This window comes from Theobroma cacao, chromosome 2 (assembly GCF_053813885.1).
Source record: "Theobroma cacao isolate CCN51 chromosome 2, ASM5381388v1, whole genome shotgun sequence".
In the NCBI taxonomy this organism is placed as follows: domain Eukaryota; kingdom Viridiplantae; phylum Streptophyta; class Magnoliopsida; order Malvales; family Malvaceae; genus Theobroma; species Theobroma cacao.
Genome location: NC_142640.1, coordinates 41,916,156 through 41,935,687, shown reverse-complemented (window position 1 = coordinate 41,935,687; position 19,532 = coordinate 41,916,156). Strand labels below are relative to the sequence as shown.

Sequence of the window (19,532 nt, the reverse complement as noted above, 5' to 3'; positions counted from 1 at the left end):
CTTGTTCCTTTAGTATTCCTAAATAGTACCCTTATTTTCAATAGTGTCCATATTGCAACTTGTAAACACAAGGTATAAAATCCCTACAGAAGGAAAGTCCAAAAATGATCCATATTAAGATCGAACACTGACTCTGCTTCTTGTCCAGAATTGGCCTGGCCACCACCTTATCCTTCAAATATTTCACCTTATTTTAGATCCAGACTTTCGAACATTTTCGGCTGCTGCTAACATCTTTTTCAGGTTTCCCTCACAAGAAAGGGTTTATAATAAATGTTAATAGCCATACGACCATATGTTTGTTATGCCTGTTAGGAGGTGAGGAAAATACACCAGCGAATGCTGTGGCTATGAAGAGATCGATTTGAGTGCTTTGAATGAAGCAAGGACAATCAGGGACCACTGAGGTACAGCTTCACTGTTCAAATATAAACATTAACTGAGAATCACCAAAAAAGTGAAAAAAAATTAAAAGTTGGTTGGCTTGAAGAACCACCAAATTTTTATAGTAAAAAAAATGGAGCTTCAGCTTCCCTGTCGATGGCAAAGTGACAAATGCGTGACATCTCGTGTAATAAATCAAAGGTGGTCCATGACCTCCTCAATGGGCACGAAAAACAGAAACAAGTTTTAACATTGATTTTGATTTTTGAATAATGTTTGTTGGATGGACAACTGTTTTCATGCGTATATACGCTTAAAAGACATGAAAAACAGATAATAATCATATGAACTTGTTTCTGAAGCTGTGCCACTTTTATCTTGAACAGACCCAATAGTCCGCAATTTAGTTGTTTACCCATCAACTGGTCCAATATTTTTGGCATTTAGAGGCCAACTGGAACAGTCAACTGATTAGAGAGACAAAAACCCAAAAAACTTCCCCCAAGTTAAAAAGAGAGATGTCTGTTCCCGGCGGCCAGCAGGCCCAGCACAGATTTCTCCAACCTCCCCTTTTTTTTCGTTGGTTTTCGGGGTAAACATCAGAACTTGTCTAATGAAATTAGGGTACGAATTCATCTGGAATGCAAGAAAAATGGTTAGATTTCTGTCTCAGAGATTATTACATGGTGTCCGTAACTGAGCAAAGCCAATTAAGGTACACCACTGGCTAGTCACGAGAGACTGCTAACGAACACAAGTTGTGGTATGCTCCACACTTTCTCTTTCTTTTCACCCTCAGTCAGTCAGCCAGCCAGCCAGGGTTGATGAATTTGCATTTAAGGTCACGCATGGAAGTTGGATGACTTATTTTAAAGTCACAATTACAACTCACGCTCATTCATGTGTATTTTTGTTTCACAAAATATATCTTGGTGCATCTTTCTTTTTTTAATTTTTCCTTGGAGGTATAGTTTTGATTTTGGAGGGGAATTGGATTCTCAATTTAAAATGGAGTGAAATGGACATGAGTACTCTACATAAATGTCGGAGTGCATTCAGGTGCTTCTACTACCAAGTTTGAATGTTTAAACATTGTAACCATCGGGTAGGCTATCTCATATACCAATATTGACCATTGAAATTATTGGTGGATATTCGTACAAAATGTAAATGAAAGCAAAGCAAAAAGAGGGAGGGAGGGGGGGTCCCGAATCTCGACAAGAGAGAACATTCCAACTTTGCAAAATCAAATTTGCATGTGTATGCACAGTGTGAGGACGTGATGGCAGAGTTTATGGCCTTATGGGTACTGTCAGTTGGGCGATATGGTTGTAAATGAGGTTGATCAGGATTCATGGCTTGGTCCCCCATGTGGGTTCTGCTGCTTTACGCATTGCTTGCATTACAAGCCCAAGTCACAGGAAGATCGATCAAGAAGAAGAAGAAGAAGAAGAGAGAAAAGCGACCGAGGTGTGATTTTGTCAATCAAAGAAAGAATGAAAGCAATGAAAGGAGAGGCAAATGGAAGAGCTTTTTAGGGGCTCAATATAAGATCCGTGACATTTGGTAGGAAGGCTTGCTTTTGCGTAGGCCATGAATTAAGAGTCTTGTAATACAAACAAAGTAATGAAGACAAAAATAGTTTTTGTCTTTCTGAATCTAAGAATCAGAGAAGAGATCTGATCTTGCAGTTATGCAAAGTAGAGGGGTCTGTGTTCCCCAACTGAAATTTCACATGCCCAACATTAACACTTCTCCACATCTATAACATTATTTGCATTAAACATGCACCCACAACACAACAACGAGAAACTCTCTTAACCCACAAAAACAAAAGAAAGAAAGAAAATCTAATCTCTAGCTAGCTTATGATCATGATTGCATTGTTGTTTGTGTACTTAATGAATTTGAAAGTATTAGGAATCATACATGCAGCTTCAAAATTCTAGAACGATCCGTGAACTCTTATTTAATTATATATTTTCGACCTCTTCATCTTTGTTTTTTGGCTGGAATCATGATTGCTATCTTGATTAAGAATCAGTTGCATTTTGCACAGTTCCCCCACTTAAAAGAAATTGAATGGTAAGGAGATGATGGCAGCCTTCTCTTCCGGTGCTTTTTTCTTTTGTTTCACCTTTAATCTATGGTGGGTCATGGTTTACTTTTCCTTTCTTCCGGTTGGGAGGGGGAGGAACAAAAAATAACTTTCTAAAAGAGTGTGTGTCAGGGAAGGATTCAGAATTTAGACACAATTCAACTCTATTGAGTCCCAATAGCTAGTGGGGGATCTCTGAACAGGATGTTTCTTAATTACTCCATGTAGGTCATTCTATAATTACCTATTCTTAACAAACTTAGAATATATATTCTCGCCTCCATAAAACATTGAACATTAACTTTAAGAGAATCGAAAACTTTCTCCTAAATTTTTGCTTAATTTCTATCAAATTTTGTGGTCAATCACTTGCCAATTTGAGGTTTTCCAAGTTATGCAATATCTATTTGAAGTGAAATTATGTTACTATTCTTCAAATTTTGGTTCATGATGTGCTTTATTTAGGTTTCTTTTGGTTAATGCTATTGAGGATCCAATTGTTAATTTAATTAACAGTCGCTTGACGGCAACAAAAGTTAACCTTGGAGTATATAATTCGGGAATTAGCACTTACTTACCGTACGTAGTTGCTCATTTTGAGGTGCTATTATTTAATCACTAGTGCTGTAGTTATAATTTGTTGCTTAATTCTCAAGCCTTACATAGAAACATTATTGGTATATGTCGTAGTAATAATGGATTATAAAGACAAGGAATATGACAAGTATCCAGCTTGCTATATGAAAATTTAAATATTTGTTAAAATGGGGATCAAAATTCCTAACCACAACATAATCAGATTAAGTAGGTAGAAAATGCATGAAATCTTTATGCAACCATAGCTTAACCCCTAAACCTCAAATTGATATTGCTTTTTCCCATGCTGTTAGGTGGCTAGAAAATTAAAAGAGAAATAAGAAATTGAAGCCATTGGCATGAATTTCCGTGCCACAGTTGGTGACAAAACTATCGACCCGAAATTAATAATGGAGCTAGCGGGGATGAACATGATGTAACCCTAATAATTAATTATATATATATATATAAATATATATATATCTACGCAAGGAGTTCACGAGAGGAACATAGTTCACGAGCCTACATGCGTGCACAAAACGACGGCTACGAAGGTCGTACTCTTCTTCTTGGTTCCAAAACTGTGTCTCCTAGTCATTTTGTGGTTGTCTCAAAGCAACAAAAATTGGCCTTGCAAACTCTCAAGCCATTTGGAATACAAATAATTACTGTAATTAATCACCAGTTTGTTTTGTGTATATGCGGCTATAGCTAGCTTTCGTGTCCTCAGGTACGGGAGATGTGTGCCATATTTATTTAATTCTAGCATAAATAAAGGCACTTTTATAAAACACGAACTCCTCTTTTGTCATCTCCTTAATTTGCCAATGAAGTCACTGGACTTTACTCCTTGGGTACTATTCTGGTTGTTCTTTTTAGGGTGGGATTAATTAAAATAGTGTATAAAATAAAGATGGGGACGAAGACAAAGTACATGTATGGCGGAAAATGTAAAAATTTTGACTATAACGGTTTTTCATTAGGACAAATGAAGGTGTACGATACGTATATAGATTAATTAGCTGGCATATTCTCAAGCTGTAATTGTAGTCTTCCAATTCCGATATACATGTGAGGCTTTATTAATATTATTTTAATTTTTTAAATTATAAAGTGTCAAAATAATGTTAAATAAATTTCAAGACATTTTATTACAAATGGAGTTTAATTAAATTGGATGTCCACTCAATTGCTCAAACGAAAGCAAAGAGCAGTGTCCATTCAATCTAATTAAGGTTTTCGCTGTTGATGGAGGAATTAATTAAATACCTTAAGCTATACTAGTTCAAGAAAAGGGTTCACCTGCATCGATGCACCCGAACGAGTGAGAGGAGAGAGAGATTTTGTGGAAGGGGAAGAGACCAAAGGAAAAGGTCAAGGGGCTCAAGAAAGACATTATTGGGTGATGAAAATGAGACGTGGTTCCAAACATCCATACCTTCTCATATTTTTTTTTTCTCTGACAAGGATGGCGATACATAACGTCCCTGTGTGTATATATATATTGTTAGCTAGCTTGCTTGCTAAAAGAAAAAGGAAACTGACAAAAGCATGCAGAGCAGTAATCAAACCAAATCTGCCAATTTCGGTTTCTTTGATTATTTTTCATGCTCTGAATTAATTTTTGAAAAAAATCTCTTGTTCATGTAATTAAATAGTCGTAACACCATTCAACTCTCTTTTTGTCGATATTATAAAATTTTCGATACTGTCATGTAAAATTCATGTGATAATTAAGTCCAATATCCAATGCATTTTGATTTGTCAATTAAAGATCACGGTAACTCCTTAATTTGTCGTCAAGAGAAGTTTATGTTTCCCAATCTACGGCTAGCAAAAAGAAAGCATACCTAAAAAGGCAAGCAATGGTTAACACAAGGTAAAAAAATGTGCGACAAATCTTTCCTGCCCTTCTTTTCTTTGTAATTATATTCCATATCTTTCACTTTCATATAATTAAACATATGACTTGTGTAAATGTTTTTCAATATTCTTTGCAACAGTAGGTAGGTAGGACAATTGTACTATTTCTATGAACGTGGTAAGAATAAGAGCAGAGCAAAACTATGGGCGCATGGGGGTTTCTTTCAAAAGTTCCTGTCAAGTTTTACATGCAGCTTGGAGCTGTATGCAGAGTTGCAGGATAAATTTCTGTTTCCAATTGAAAAAACAAAACTCATCAGGCCAGACCATCAGTTTCTTTTGGGAGACAGTTAGTTTCAGTTGCGAGAGTAAGTTTTTTTTCCTTCCACTATTTCTCTGTGCCATGGTGGGGTCATTGGGAAAAATGAAATTGCAGAATTTCTGTTTAAAGGAAAGGGCAAAAGAAAATACTATCAGAAAATGAATGAGAGGAGAGCCAAAAAAAAAAAAAAAGAAAGAAAGCCTTCGAGTTTTGTAGCCGACGTTGTGGGTTTAAGAAGACAAAGCAAAAAACTCTAGCCCGTGAACGTTGCATGTGACGATAGAGAGCTGTTATAATCAGTGCCCTTTGGACAACATATAGACCCACTCACGTGTCCCTTTTTGGCCTTTTTTTTATTACATCAAATTCTCAATCCACCTTAAATAATTAAAACACATTCAAGGAAAGATAATGGATGGCAGCCGCGGCATGGCAAACCAACCACCATTTTGCAAGTATAGCAGATAGAAAGAGAGAGTGGTCGTCCAAGCTTGTTTCTGTTAGTAGTCACATCATATCTTTGCTTTGAACACTAGATTCTAAGCTTAAATCGTTCTCTACGAAATGCTCATTTTAATTATAAAAAGAGATTAAGAGGGTTCGCCTCACATATTTATTTACTCCTGTGTACGCTTTGTTGAGATGTCTTGCAATTTATTAAGTACATGAGAAGAATTGCAACTGCAAAAGCATTCCAATTATGATGAAAAATAATGCAACCACATTGTTTTTCATTCTTTGTTTTCCTGATCCTCGTGAACTGTTCTGTTTTTTTCTGTTAATTTGATATTCTGAGTTGTAGATTGTGTGTCTAGAATTGAACAGGTGGAAGGATGAAGAAAATTCTTTAGTAGCGAGGAGGATAGCCAGGTGCATTTTTTGGGTGAGGATAATTGATGAGGAAGGGTTTGCACAAGGAAATTAGATGAGTCACGTGTAACAACAGTGTTACATGTGGCATGTAAATAGGCTCTGCAAGTACCTGTTGTTTCAGCTAAATAAATCCCAACCAATATTCACACAAAGGGGAATATGATAATTAATACCAATACACAAAAGTGAGAAGGGAAGGACTAGGAGGAATGAAAGTTAAATACCCGGTATTATCAAACCTTTTTTATTTTTTATTTTTGCTCATATGTCCAAATAGTGTCATTGCTTTGGAGTCCTCTCCCTATTTAAACATCATCACTTATTTTGGCTCCCAAGCACTAGTTCTCCCTCTCCCACTCTCTCTCTCTCTTCTCAAGAACCTTGAGAGATACCAAAATTAGCAAAAGGAAAAGAAAAATGAGTCATCTCAGCTTCAAAAGCCTCACATTTTTGTTTTTGATTGCTTTTCTTGTGTGGTCTTCGAGTATTGAAACTTGCATTGCTAGAAGAGGCAAGCATTGGAGGCGGAGCAGGCTTACAGCAGCTTCACTATCTAAGAAGAAAGGAAAAGGTCATGGTAATCACAATTACCACAAAGGAGGATCAAAGCCTAAAGCTCCTTCTCATAAAACTCCTCCATCTCCTAAGCCGAAAGCTCCTCCATCACCCAAGCCCAAAGAAGAAGTCCCTTCAACGCCACCGCCCCAGAAAGGTTACGGCAGCGGACAGCATTCTGACGTCTTCGACGTGGTAGATTTTGGCGCCAAGGGTGATGGGAAAACTGATGATACCAAGGTGATGTCCGCTCCTTAATTATGCTCACCACAATGTTCCATGCTGCTTAAAAATTCTCCATCATTACAACAAGGCTCTTTAAATTTCACCAATTCTCAAAAACTTTTTAATATTTCCCTCTAAATCACACAACAAAATGGTCTATGTAGCAACATGAAGGGAAGGCATTCAAAATTCTCAAACTTCCATGCATTGTTTTGTTGTTTTTTTTGGCTAAATCAAACTTCCATAGTTTGAAGTTTGATTCAATCAATTCTAGTTCAAAGTACACCTCATGCATTGTTTTATTATTTTCTTTTTTTTTTAATAAAAAGAAAGAACTTTTTTGGGGTTATAAGAAAAATTACAAAAATTGGGTACAGCAGAGTTTATTTATTGGTTAAAATATGAAATGCACAATACAGAGTTCATGGAAAAACAAAGAAATGCATAAAAAAAATATGTGGTACACTAACGAGAGAGCAGAAATAGCCGAAGCCGGGCGGGTCCACTTCTAAATAAAGAAAAATATTCTATTTACCGTAGTTTAGTCAAGCTTGGAGCAGTAATTACTTTACAGTTCGGCACAAATCAAGATTCAACCCTAATTCTATGAATTTAGTTATTGTCGCACTCGCACAGTGGCCACATAGCTGATCTGCTTCGCTGCAACGCAGGCATTCCAATCCGCATGGGCAGCTGCATGTAAAGTGGAAGCATCAACGGTTGTCGTTCCAGCTGAATTCGTGTTCCTTGTAGGACCCATTTCATTCTCTGGTCCATACTGCCAAGCAAACATTGTATTTCAGGTAAAAAGTGTGAACATTAATTACATTATACAATGAGTTAGTGGCATATCCATATAAAACAATCAAAAGAAAAAGGACAGAAAAGTTAACTACGGCTTGATACCAAGCAAAATACCTGCTGCTGCACCTTCTGATTGTCATACTAGTAGAATTCAGGCCTGAGATCAACGCTGATGAGCTGTTTTTTTTCTTTTTTTTTTGTTCTCAGCTGGATGGTACAATAATTGCTCCAGCTGACTCTCAACCCTGGGGTCAAGGAATTTTACAATGGCTTGAATTCTCAAAGCTGAGAGGTATAACAGTTCAGGGAAAAGGTATCATTGATGGAAGAGGCTCAGGGTGGTGGCAAGATGCCCCATACGAAGATCCCTATGATGATGAAAGAAAACTCATAATCCCACTAAACAGCATAGTTCAAGAAATGCCACCAATGCCGGTAATTAGCTAAAACAGTTTCCACTTACCCCTAAAACTCTAGTGTTGATTATCTGTAACTAATCATGTTTTTTTCCCGTTAATTGGGTGGTAGGTCAGAAATGAACTTAGTGGAAAAATGCCAAGCATCAAACCAACAGTAAGGACCACTTGAAACAACCAAAAAACCAATCATCTTCATGACAATGCAGTCTTATGACATTTTTCATTCTTTCTGTGGCACAGGCACTTAGGTTTTATGGGAGTTTTAATGTGACAGTCACAGGCATAACAATTCAAAACAGTCCTCAATGCCATCTCAAGTTTGATAATTGCATGGGAGTCGTGGTGCATGATATGACCGTTTCATCTCCTGGGGACAGTCCTAACACAGATGGAATCCACCTACAAAACTCCAAAGATGTGCTAATTCATGGCAGTAATCTTGCCTGTGGTAATTATTTTAATTGTCTTGCTTTTAAATAAATATTGTTGCCATACCACATTCAGTTAAACAACGGTGGACCGCAAGTTGAGCTCCGGTATTGACAAGGAGTAAGACCTGCAGGTCGACATTGAGGATACAGGGTTAAGTTAGGAACTTGTGAACAACTGACGGCATCATAGAAAAGGTGCTGAATTGAGGTATCTCTGCTAGGATCCTGAAAGAAACCCATCACAATCTTATCCTGCTCACAATTTTATTCCACACATTCTCCCTTACCACTAAAATTTGACAAGTGGCTGCCAACAATATCCAAAATTTTAAAAGTTACAGCCACTTGTCGCTTGACACATGTCAAATTCTAAAAATTGGTGTGGCATCAACCACTCAAAAAAGTATTAGGGTCGAACCACAGAGACAACAAGAATACATTTTTTGTTTTATTCTTTCAAATTTTCTTTGTCTCCACTAACAGCTAGAACGTTTGTTTTGTTCCCATAGTCTCTTGTCTACTTTGCTTAGAAATAGGTTCTCATGACAACTTCTAATAAGATAATAAGTCCATACAAATCTAATGCTTTCGGCAGGCAATAAATGCTTATATAGAATCAGCCCTGAACACAGAGCTAATTGCCAATGAACATAAAAGACATCTATGTTTTGTGTTTACGCTAACCTGAGCTCTTAAAAATCTAATAATTGGTGCAGGTGATGACTGTGTTTCCATACAAACAGGATGCTCAAATGTATACATTCACAACGTGAACTGTGGACCAGGGCATGGGATCAGCATTGGAAGCTTGGGAAAGGATAATACCAAAGCCTGTGTCTCAAACATCACTGTCCGTGATATCATTATGCAAAACACGATGAATGGTGTCAGAATAAAAACATGGCAGGTAACCACACAATCTTCACTCCCACATGATCAAAAACTCATCAAGTTTGAAATACAGCAATTGAACACTGTTTGAGTAAATGTGCCACACTGGCTTTAAATTAAATCCAAACACATCCAAAACTATTATTTCAATCAAGATTCATAACAAGACTGGCTTCAGATAATGTAGTATATTACAGACCACCTGCACACTCACATACATGAGCAGGTAAAAGCAAAATTGAAGACAGATAAAAGCAAGAGGAAAGGAGAGAGAGAGAGAAAAATTACAAGAAACTTGCATGTTTTCTTAAATAAACAGAAGCAGGATCAGCAATACTTGAAGTAAAGACATAATCTTAATATGAATAAAATAACTAATGTGTCCCTATCTAATATGATCCATTATTACCTTATTCAAGTTTTTGGTAAATTTGCAGCTCAGTTATCCATATAGTATAGATGTGCTGCCTGAGATTTGCCTCAACAAGGTCTGATGTTGGAATCAGTCAACACTGGGTTTAGCCGTATTTCATAGATTTCCAGAAAAATCCTCTTCCAAACATAATATACAGCGTTTGACAGTTTCAAATAAGTTTGATCGTTTTGAATTCACCTCCCTTCTCAATTAATATCAGTTTTACTGAAAATTTTGAAAACTGAATGTAATTTGAGTTTTCCCTACAACTTTATATGTTATTTCATTTCTTTAAAAGGTCCAACAAATCCTAGCTTTTACCAAGAGAAAAGCCGTTAATGCAAGTTCTTAACATTCTAAGTTCTTTTACAACTTCATGTTGATGGTAACTTTTCTTTCATATAATTTCAAATCACATCTGCAGGGTGGATCGGGCTCTGTGCAGGGGGTTCTGTTCTCAAACATTCAAGTTTCTGAGGTCCAACTTCCAATTGTGATTGATCAATATTACTGTGACAAAAGGGCATGTAAGAATGAAACCGCTGCAGTTGCTCTATCAGGAATCACCTATGAAAAAATAAGAGGGACATACACAGTAAAACCTGTGCACTTAGCCTGTAGCGACAGCCTTCCATGTATAGGTGTAACTCTATCTGCCATTGAGCTAAAGCCACTGCAGGAACGCTACCACCTATATGATCCATTTTGCTGGCAAAGTTTTGGAGAGTTGACCACCCCCACTGTCCCTCCAATCAGTTGTTTACAGATTGGCAAGCCGTCGAATAACAGAGTCCAAGCTGATCATGATGTGTGCTGAGCTTAGTCTAGGTAATTTATGGTGTATCCGCTTGTGAGGTCGGCATGGTTTTCTGACCCCTTTCACACCATCGGTTTATTAGGTATAGAGTGTAAATTTAGGCATCATCCTAGTTTATAGGCATTCTTCTTTGATGGGATTACACTCGTTCCCAGTTCCCACTATGTGAGATTATACAGGCAAGGCATTCTTCTTTGATGGGATTACACTCGTTCCCAGTTCCCACTATGTGAGATTATACAGGCAAGGCATTCTTCTTTGATGGGATTACACTCGTTCCCAGTTCCCACTATGTGAGATTATACAGGCATGTTATCAGGTCGAGTCCAATACTGCAGTACAAAGACTGCCTTGTTTGTTAAGGCAGATTATTTGATTGTGAGATATTATACAAATGCATTATCAACTAGATGTGCATCAATAAATTGCTATATGTCTACATTTCTTTCTTCAGATGTAACAATCACTTAAAAAGACTACAAGGACAAGGCGTAAGCATAAGGTTAAACACTATTAAACTTGCACAAACTGTCTATCTTATAAAGCATGCAAGTTTGGTCAGGCACTGACAAAGAATTACAGTAGAAGCAAGCATGAAGATCGCATTAGAAATCTATGTCCTGGGAAGTCAATTATGAGACAAAAGGCACAAGCTAAGACAAACACTAAATATCAATAAAAAAACAATGAGACAACCATGAACTGCAATCTTAGATGACATGCAGGGGGTGGGAATCAGCTCTTTCACTTGGATTTGATCTGTTTTCTGAATCCGCATGAATCATTCGCACATTTAATATATATATATAACTGATAATTGAGTCAGAATGAAACTTAGTTGTTACTACAACTACAATTATTTCATGATTTACCAGATCGATTAATAATTACTTTACATAAATAATTCAAGTAAGCACCCGATTTCGTTTCTCGTTTCTTAAACAGACAATTCAAGTAAATTCAGAGTGCAGCAACAACCTAGAAAAAAAAAAACACAAAATCAACCAATAGGTTTGAGTTTAAATTAAATAATAATAAAAAAGCAGAGTAATTAGGGAACCTAAACCGATAGATCGAGGAGATGATCCGGCATCATTTCCTTCCTTTTCTCTCTCTGGTTTTTTCCTTGGACGTCCTCGATCCTTCTCCCCCGTAAAAAACCCCTCCATTCTGCAGTTATCCCCAAGGTCACTGACCTTGCAGCCCGCAGCATTTTTGCATATTATGGGTGTGTTTGTTTTGAAGTAAAAGTTTTTCTGAAAAACATTTCTGGATATATAGGTGTTTGGAAGATTGAAAATGAAAATTTAAGAGAAAATATTTTACAACTCAATGAGTAAAATATCCGTTGGCTGTGGAAATTGTCTTACGCCTTTGAAGGCGTAAGACAATTTCCTTAGGGCTCAAAAAATAGATTGCTGTTAAAAAAAAAAAAAACTCTTACCTTAAAACCTGAGTCCTTAGTTCTGTCATCCCTTCCTCACCGTCCATCCCTCTTCCTCGGATTCCTCCATCGGTAGTGGTAAAGCTTCCTCCAACGGCAAATCTCTCTTGCTTTACCCAAATATGCTTTGCTCTCCTTCCTCCCTCTCAAATTAAAATTTTCTTGAGTTACGTATGATTGAGTAAAATATATTAGGGATCTATGATTTTTCAGCAAAATATATGATTGAACAATTAACCCAAAATCTTTCCTGGTTGGGTGTTTTTAGCTCTTTACTTAAGTTGATGATAATTGAACCTAATCAAATCATGCTTGAATAGCTCGATTGTATCGCAAGCTTAGCTCAAGCTGCTCATTGGATCTACTTCTTAGTTTGATTACACCACTAGGAATGCATATGTGGTAAATCCTAGGGCCTCTGGCAATGCCACTTTTCTCCTATTTGTCCTTCTTTCACTTGGAATTTGACATGTGCCTTTCTTCCTCACATTGCACTCGTAAATTTTAGTTGACAAGGTAAAACCATAAAACCATTTATCCACACATTTTCACAAGTAGCTTTTCTTATTCGACTTTTCCCATACCCAGAAGACATTAAAACATTGAAAAAAAAATTTACATTGTTACCTGATGGGATATCTCAGGGTGAGCAATATAATTATTGCCAAATTGTTTGTATTCCCACATTCATAGTCAAACTCAAGCTTCTCATCATCGTTATGAGCATAAATAAATTTTTTTTTTATCATTTATGCAAAGAGGAATCAACAAGTCAGTTACAATTTTTTTTGTATCATTTATGCATGCTAGTTGGTGTCATGTTGGCATTAACAACACTTGAAGGTAATTGTTTGAGAAAGTAGTAATGTTAATTAGTGTATGCATGATCCATGACTCGATTTCTGTCCTCTATTTTGTGATGTAATTTTCAGTAGTTCTATTTAAGAATTTCTTATTTGGTGATTTCTTTAAATATATATGTGTGTGTGTGTGTGTGTGATTTTATATTTATGTCTTGTAGATGGATAAAAAATCTTTGCACGCAGTAGTTGTGGGTGCAGCTGCATCGGTATTAGCTTTCGAAGTTATTTTTATTGAAAGATATAAATCTAGGAACTATATACCTAGTGAGCCTAGTGTCAATCGAGATCAAGAGAGAGAGCTGTATATTAATAGTATTTTATATAAAAGTGATCTCTATTGTATTGAATTTAAGGAAGAGACCACTAGCATTTTTTAAGTTGTGTGACATTCTTAGAAGGAACAATTTGTTACAATCAAGTAGATATGTGTTTGTGAGAGAACAAATGATTATATTTTTGCATATAATTGGTCATAATGTAAGGTTGCGAGTGATTGGATCAAGATATTTTAGATCAATTGAGATAGTTCATCGATACTTTAGAATTGTCTTGAAAGCAATATTGAAATTACATAAAGATATGATTAGGTTGTCCGATGATTCTGCTCCACTTGAGATAAGGAATAATCACAGATTTTATCCATACTTTAAGGTACGAATTGATGTTAGTTCTTTTTTTTTTTTTTTCATTTGTATAAAAAAGATTTATAATTAAATTGTACAATAATAATGGGATTGTGTGAGAGCATTAAATGGCACTCATATTCGTGCATCTGTGCCACTTGAAATTTAAGGAAGATTTCGTGGTCGAAAAGGAGAAACCACACAAAATGTATTAGCTACAATTAGTTTTGACTTGAAATTTACCTTTGTGCTTGTTGGTTAGGAAGACAATGCACACGGTTCTCGTATTTTGAGTGATGCACTTTCAAGGCCAAGAGGATTTAGAATTCCGAAAGGTTAAATAATGAACTTTAAAAATTTAAGAATTGTCATTCATTTGATAACAAATTTATTTAATAATAATATAATGTTTGTAAACTTGTAGGGAAATATTATCTAGCTGATGCTAGATATGGCATTCGAAATGGAATTATAAGTCCATATAAAGGTGTTTGATATCATTTGAAAGAGTTTAGTAATAGTCATCTTGAAAATGAGAAGAAACTTTTTAATCTTCGCCATTCATCATTGTGAACAATTGTTAAACGAGTATTTAGGATTTTGAAGAAACGTTTTCGCGTGTTTGATTTCGAACCATTTTGGAATTATGACACACAAGTAGATATCGTTTTATATTGTTGTATCCTCCAAAACCACATAATGGGAGTTGATCCTAGTGGCTTACTTAATCAATTATCATTAAATAACATAGACTGTAAAAGGATAAGAATTGTTCCAATAGCTTGTGAAGAAAGAGAATCAACTAGAAAATGGATGACCAAAAGAGATGAAATTGCACATGCTATGTGGATTGATTATGAGGCTAATATAATGTAATTTTTATTTTGTTTTCTGTTTTCTATTTTATGTTTCGAACATTGATATATTGCTAAGGTTTATATTATGTATGTTTTTACTTGTTTGAAATTGTGCTATTGAACATTTAAGTTGTTATTAACATTTTATATACTTTTTTTTTGTTATTGATTTACTATATATGTTTATGTATGATTATTTATTGTAATTTTTTGTGACTTATTTTTTTTCAATATAAATCATTACGGTAGAGATAGTAAAGCCAAAGCAATTTCGGTGGATGAAACCTATGGAGCATATGTTATGTGAGATCTTTGCTGATGAGGCTCAAAAAAGAAATAAGCCTTTTAATGTCTTTAATACCTCATTGTACACTCGAGTACTGCAAGCTATAAATGAAAAATTTAATATTCAATGTGAGACAAACCATGTGGAGAATCATCTTAGGACAGTGAAAAATACATGGAATACTATTCAAAAAATTTTAGCCAAGAGTGGATTTGGATGGGATGACAACCTCAAGATGATCACTGCAGACAAACAGGTGTATGAAGATGAAGTCACGATTTGTATATATTTTTCTTAATTCTTTTTTGTTAAGTTTTACTATACACTTTTCATATTGTATATTAGAAAGTTAATTCTCTTTTTTATATATATAATTGTAGGCACATCCTAAGCATGAACCTTTCATCAACAAGAAGATTGACATGTTTAATGAAATGACATTAGTTGTTGGAAAAGATATGACCATTGGGAGCTTCGCCAAATCATTTGTTGATATAGATTTTAAGCTTTTTGTTTTGAAGTAAAGGTTTTTTTGGAAAACACTTTTTGGACATGTAGGTGTTTGGAAGACTGAAAATGAAATTCTAAAAGAAAATGTTTTACAAGTCAATGGGTACAACACCCATTGACTATGGAAATTGTCTTACGCCTTTGAAGGGCATAAGACAATTTCCTCAAGGCTCAAAAAATAGACTGTTGTTAAAAAAAAGAAAGACTCTTGCTCTAAAGCCTGAGTCCTTAGCTTTGTCATCCCTTCTTCACCGTCCATCCCTCCTCCTCGAATTCCTCCATCGGTTGTGGTAAAGCTTCCTCTAATGGCAAATCTCTCTTCTTTCAACTAGGTATGCTTTGCTCTCTTTCCTCCCTCTTAAATTGAAATTTCCTTCAGTTATGTATGATTGACCAAAATATATTGGGGATCTATGATTTTTGAGCAAAATATATGATTGAACAATTAACCCAAAATCTTTTTTGGTTGAATGTTTTTAGCTCTTTACTTAAGTTGATGATAATTGAACCTAATCAAATCATGGTTGGGTAGCTCGATTGTATCTCAAGCTGAGCTCAAGCTTCTTATCAGATCTACTTCTCAGTTTGATTACACCACTAGGAATGCATATGCGGTAAACACTAGAGCCTTTGGCAATGTCACTTTTCTCCTATTTGTCCTTCTTTCACCTGGAATTTCAAATGTGCCTTTCTTCCTCACATTGCACTCATAAATATTAGTTGACAAGGCAAAACCATAAAGCCATTTATCCACACATTTTCACAAGTAGCTTTTTTATTTGACTTTTTCTATACCCAGAAGACATCAAAACATTGAAGAAAAAATTTACACTTGTCACCTGATGGGATATCTCAAGGTCAGTGGTATAATTATTTACCAAAATGTTTGTATTCCCAGATTCATATTCAAACTCAAACTTCTCATCATCACTATGAGCATAAATAAATATTTTTTTTGTATCATTTATGAAAAGAGGAATCAACAAATTAGTTACACATTTTTTGTATCATTTATGCATGCTAGTTGGTGTCCTGTTGACATTAACAATACTTGAAGGTAATTGTTTGAGAAAGTAGTAATGTTCATTGGTGTATGCATGATCCATGACTCATTTTCTGTCCTCTGTTTTGTGGTGTAACTTCCAACAACTTTGTTTAGGAATTTCGTATTTGGTGATTTCTTTAAATATATATATATATATATATATATATATATATATATATGTGATATTATATTTATGTTTTGTAGATGGATAAAAAATCTTTGCTCACAGCAGTTATGGGTGCAACTGCATCTGTATTAGCTTTCGGAGTTGTTTTTATTGAAATATATAAATCTAAGGACTATATACCTAGTGAGCCTAGTGTCAATCGAGATCAACAGAGAGAGAGAGCTGTACATTAATAGTGTTTTATATAAAAGTGATCTCTATTGTATGAACCAAATTAGGATGAGACCACTAGCATTTTTTAAGTTGTGTGACATTTTTAATAGGAACAGTTTGTTACAATCAAGTAGATATGTGTCTGTGAGAGAACAAACGATTATATTTTTGCAGATAATTTGTCATAATGTAAGGTTGTGAGTAATTGGATCGAGATATTTAGATCAATTGGGACAGTTTATCGATACTTTAGAATTGTCTTGAAAGCATTATTGAAATTACATAAAGATATGATTAGGCTACCTGATGATTCTACTCCACTTGAGATAAGGAATACTCAAAGATTTTATCCATACTTTAAGGTACGAATTAATATTAGTTCTTTTTTTTTCTTTTTTATTGGTATAAAAAAGATTTATATTTAAATTGTACAATAATAGTAGGATTGTGTGGGAGCGTTAGATGGTACTCATGTTTGTGCATTTGTGCCACTTGAGATTCAAGGAAGATTTTGTGGTCAAAAAAGGGGAACCACAGAAAATGTATTAGCTACAATTAGTTTTGACTTGAAATTTACTTTTGTGATTGTTGGTTGGGAAGGTAGTGCACACGATTCTCGTATTTTGAGTGATGCACTTTCAAGGCCAAGAGGATTTAGAATTTTGAAAGGTTAGATAATGAATTTTAAAAATTTATAACGAGTTGTCATTCATTTGATAACTAATTTATTTAGCAATAAAATAATTTTTGTAAACTTGTAAGCAAAAATTATCTTGCTGGTGCTAGATATGGTATTCGAAATGGAATTATAAGTCCATATAAAGGTGTTCGATATCATTTGAAAGAGTTTAGTAATGCTCGTCGTGAAAATGAGAAAGAACTTTTTAATCTTCGCCATTCATCATTGCGAACAACTGTTGAACGAGTATTTGGGATTTTGAAGAAGCATTTTCAAGTGTTGGATTTCGAACCATTTTGGAATTATGGCACATAAATAGATATTGTTTTATGTTGTTATATCCTCCATAATCACATAATGGGAGTTGATCCTACTAACTTACTTAATCAATTATCATTAAATGACATAAAGTTTGAAAGGATAATAATTGTTCTAATAACTCATGAAGAAAGAGAAGCAACTAGAGAATGGATGACCAAAAGAGATGAAATTACACATGTTATGTGGATTGATTATGAGGCTAGGATAATGTAATTTTTATTTTGTTTTCTATTTTCTATTTTATGTTTCGAACATTAATATGTTGCTAATGTTTATATTATGTATGTTTTTACTTGTTCGATATTGTGGTATTGAACATTTAAGTTGTGATTAACATTTTATGTACTTTTTTCTTTATTGTTGGTTTACAATATATGTTTATGTTTGATTATTTATTGTAATTTTTTGTGACTTATTTATTTTTAATATAAATCATTATGGTAGAGATAGAAAGCCAAAGCAATTGCGATGGACAAAACCTATGGAGCATATGGTACTTGAGATCCTTGCGGATGAGGCTAAAAAAGGACATAAACCTTCCATGTCTTGAATGCTTCACCATACACTTGAGTACTACAAGCAATAAATGAAAAATTTAATGTTCAATATGAGACAAATCATGTGGAGAATCATCTTAGGACAGTGAAAAATACATGGAATACTATCCAAAAAATTTTAGCCAAGAGTGGAATTAGATAGGATGACAACCTCAAGATGATCACTATAGATAGACAGGTGTATGAGGATGAAGTCATGGTTTGTATATATATTTTTAATACTTTTTTTATTAAGTTTTATTATACATTTTTCATATTGTATATTAGAAAGCTAATTCTATATATATATATATTGTAGGCATATCGTAAGCATGAACTTTTCATTAACAAGATGACCGACATGTTTAATGAAATGACATTAATTGTTGGAAAAGATATGGCAATCAGGAGCTTCGCCAAATTATTTGTTGATATAGATTTTCAAACTAATACTGAAGCTTGTAGACTTGGACAAGGATGTTGATGAAGGGATGAGAGGGGGGTAGTCATCTTATCAATGGAAACTTTATTACCCTGATTTGGACTCAAAAGATCGCACAATCAGTCTTTTGAAGATGATAGCATAATATTCATGTCCGAAAAATTGAGAGAGATTGCATCTACTATCAAAAGGCTAAGTGATGATACAATTGATGATAGTCTTTTTTATGCTCAAGTGATGAATATGGATGGATATGATCAGCACTTTCTTATCTCTGCATTTGATTATTTAATAGAGCATGAGAAGCAAGCAAGGGCATTCATGGTCAGGAGCGACAATCTAAAAAGAACTTGGCTAGACGATATCATGTTTCGCGGGACTAACGATTAGATTTTATGATTTGCAGGATATATGTTGGATATTTGTAAGATGCTTAATTATATATGTAGGAACCATAATGTATGATGACTAACTATATTCCTAATAAAGTTTATGAAGGATGATTAATTATATTACTAGTAAGTTTATGTAAAATAATTAATTATATTACTTGTAGGTTTTATTAATTTGGATAATACTTGTAAGATGTTTGTTAGATATTTTTCAGATGTTTTTAATTATATATGCAATATGAATTTGTAGGATGATTAATGATATGTTTTATTATTAATGTGAAATGTTTTTATTATGCAAGATTATTAATTTTGACTGATGCATAGATTTTTAGGTATTTTATTATTATATCATATTTTTTATATTAAAAATTAAATTTTGGAGGTTATATGTAATTAATGAATATTAATATTTTCAGACTTAAGATGTTAGAGAATTAGTATTTATATAATTTTTATAATTTTAGTGATGTGGGAAAATATTTTGCAAAAGACGATCCAAACAAAAAAAAATATTTTCA

General features: G+C 34.5%; 1 protein-coding gene, 1 long non-coding RNA gene and 2 pseudogenes across 5 annotated transcripts; 3 read left to right on the top strand and 1 right to left on the bottom strand.

Annotated features, from left to right (window-relative positions):
* Positions 1–6,122: 6,122 nt before the first annotated feature.
* LOC18609489 (Pectin lyase-like superfamily protein) lies at positions 6,123–10,879 on the top strand. Its single transcript, XM_018115968.2, has 7 exons — positions 6,123–6,911; positions 7,568–7,699; positions 7,908–8,135; positions 8,229–8,273; positions 8,360–8,567; positions 9,267–9,457; positions 10,281–10,879. The coding sequence occupies exons 1-7, from the start codon at positions 6,534–6,536 to the stop codon at positions 10,671–10,673; spliced, it is 1,575 nt and encodes a 524-aa protein (XP_017971457.1). The 5' UTR covers positions 6,123–6,533; the 3' UTR covers positions 10,674–10,879.
* On the bottom strand, positions 7,372–12,669 carry LOC18609488 (uncharacterized). 3 transcript variants are annotated; one of them, XR_016024647.1, is made up of 5 exons: positions 11,734–12,669; positions 9,235–11,651; positions 8,615–8,675; positions 7,803–8,068; positions 7,372–7,674 (listed from the first exon to the last, which is right to left on the bottom strand). It is a non-coding gene; the product is annotated as an uncharacterized LOC18609488 (long non-coding RNA). The 3 variants fall into 3 exon arrangements; XR_016024645.1 differs by having other exon boundaries at positions 7,815–8,068; XR_016024646.1 differs by having other exon boundaries at positions 7,815–8,068; positions 9,851–11,651; positions 11,734–12,624.
* Positions 12,670–13,559: 890 nt separating this feature from the next.
* Positions 13,560–19,129, top strand: LOC148764294 (uncharacterized; annotated as a pseudogene).
* LOC148764295 (uncharacterized) lies at positions 15,387–18,078 on the top strand (annotated as a pseudogene). Its single transcript, XR_016024486.1, has 4 exons — positions 15,387–15,588; positions 16,506–17,003; positions 17,085–17,310; positions 17,403–18,078. The product of XR_016024486.1 is annotated as an uncharacterized LOC148764295 (transcript).
* Positions 19,130–19,532: the final 403 nt, after the last annotated feature.

What these genes read in the sequence shown, in the direction of transcription:
- LOC18609489 (XM_018115968.2), top strand. Translation starts at nt 6,534, where the DNA reads ATGAGTCATCTCAGCTTCAAAAGCCTCACATTTTTGTTTTTGATTGCT. An exon ending in AAGCAAACATTGTATTTCAG is followed by an intron (nt 7,700 to 7,907) that starts GTAAAAAGTGTG and finishes TTTTGTTCTCAG; the next exon opens with CTGGATGGTACAATAATTGC. An exon ending in TGGCAGTAATCTTGCCTGTG is followed by an intron (nt 8,568 to 9,266) that starts GTAATTATTTTA and finishes TAATTGGTGCAG; the next exon opens with GTGATGACTGTGTTTCCATA.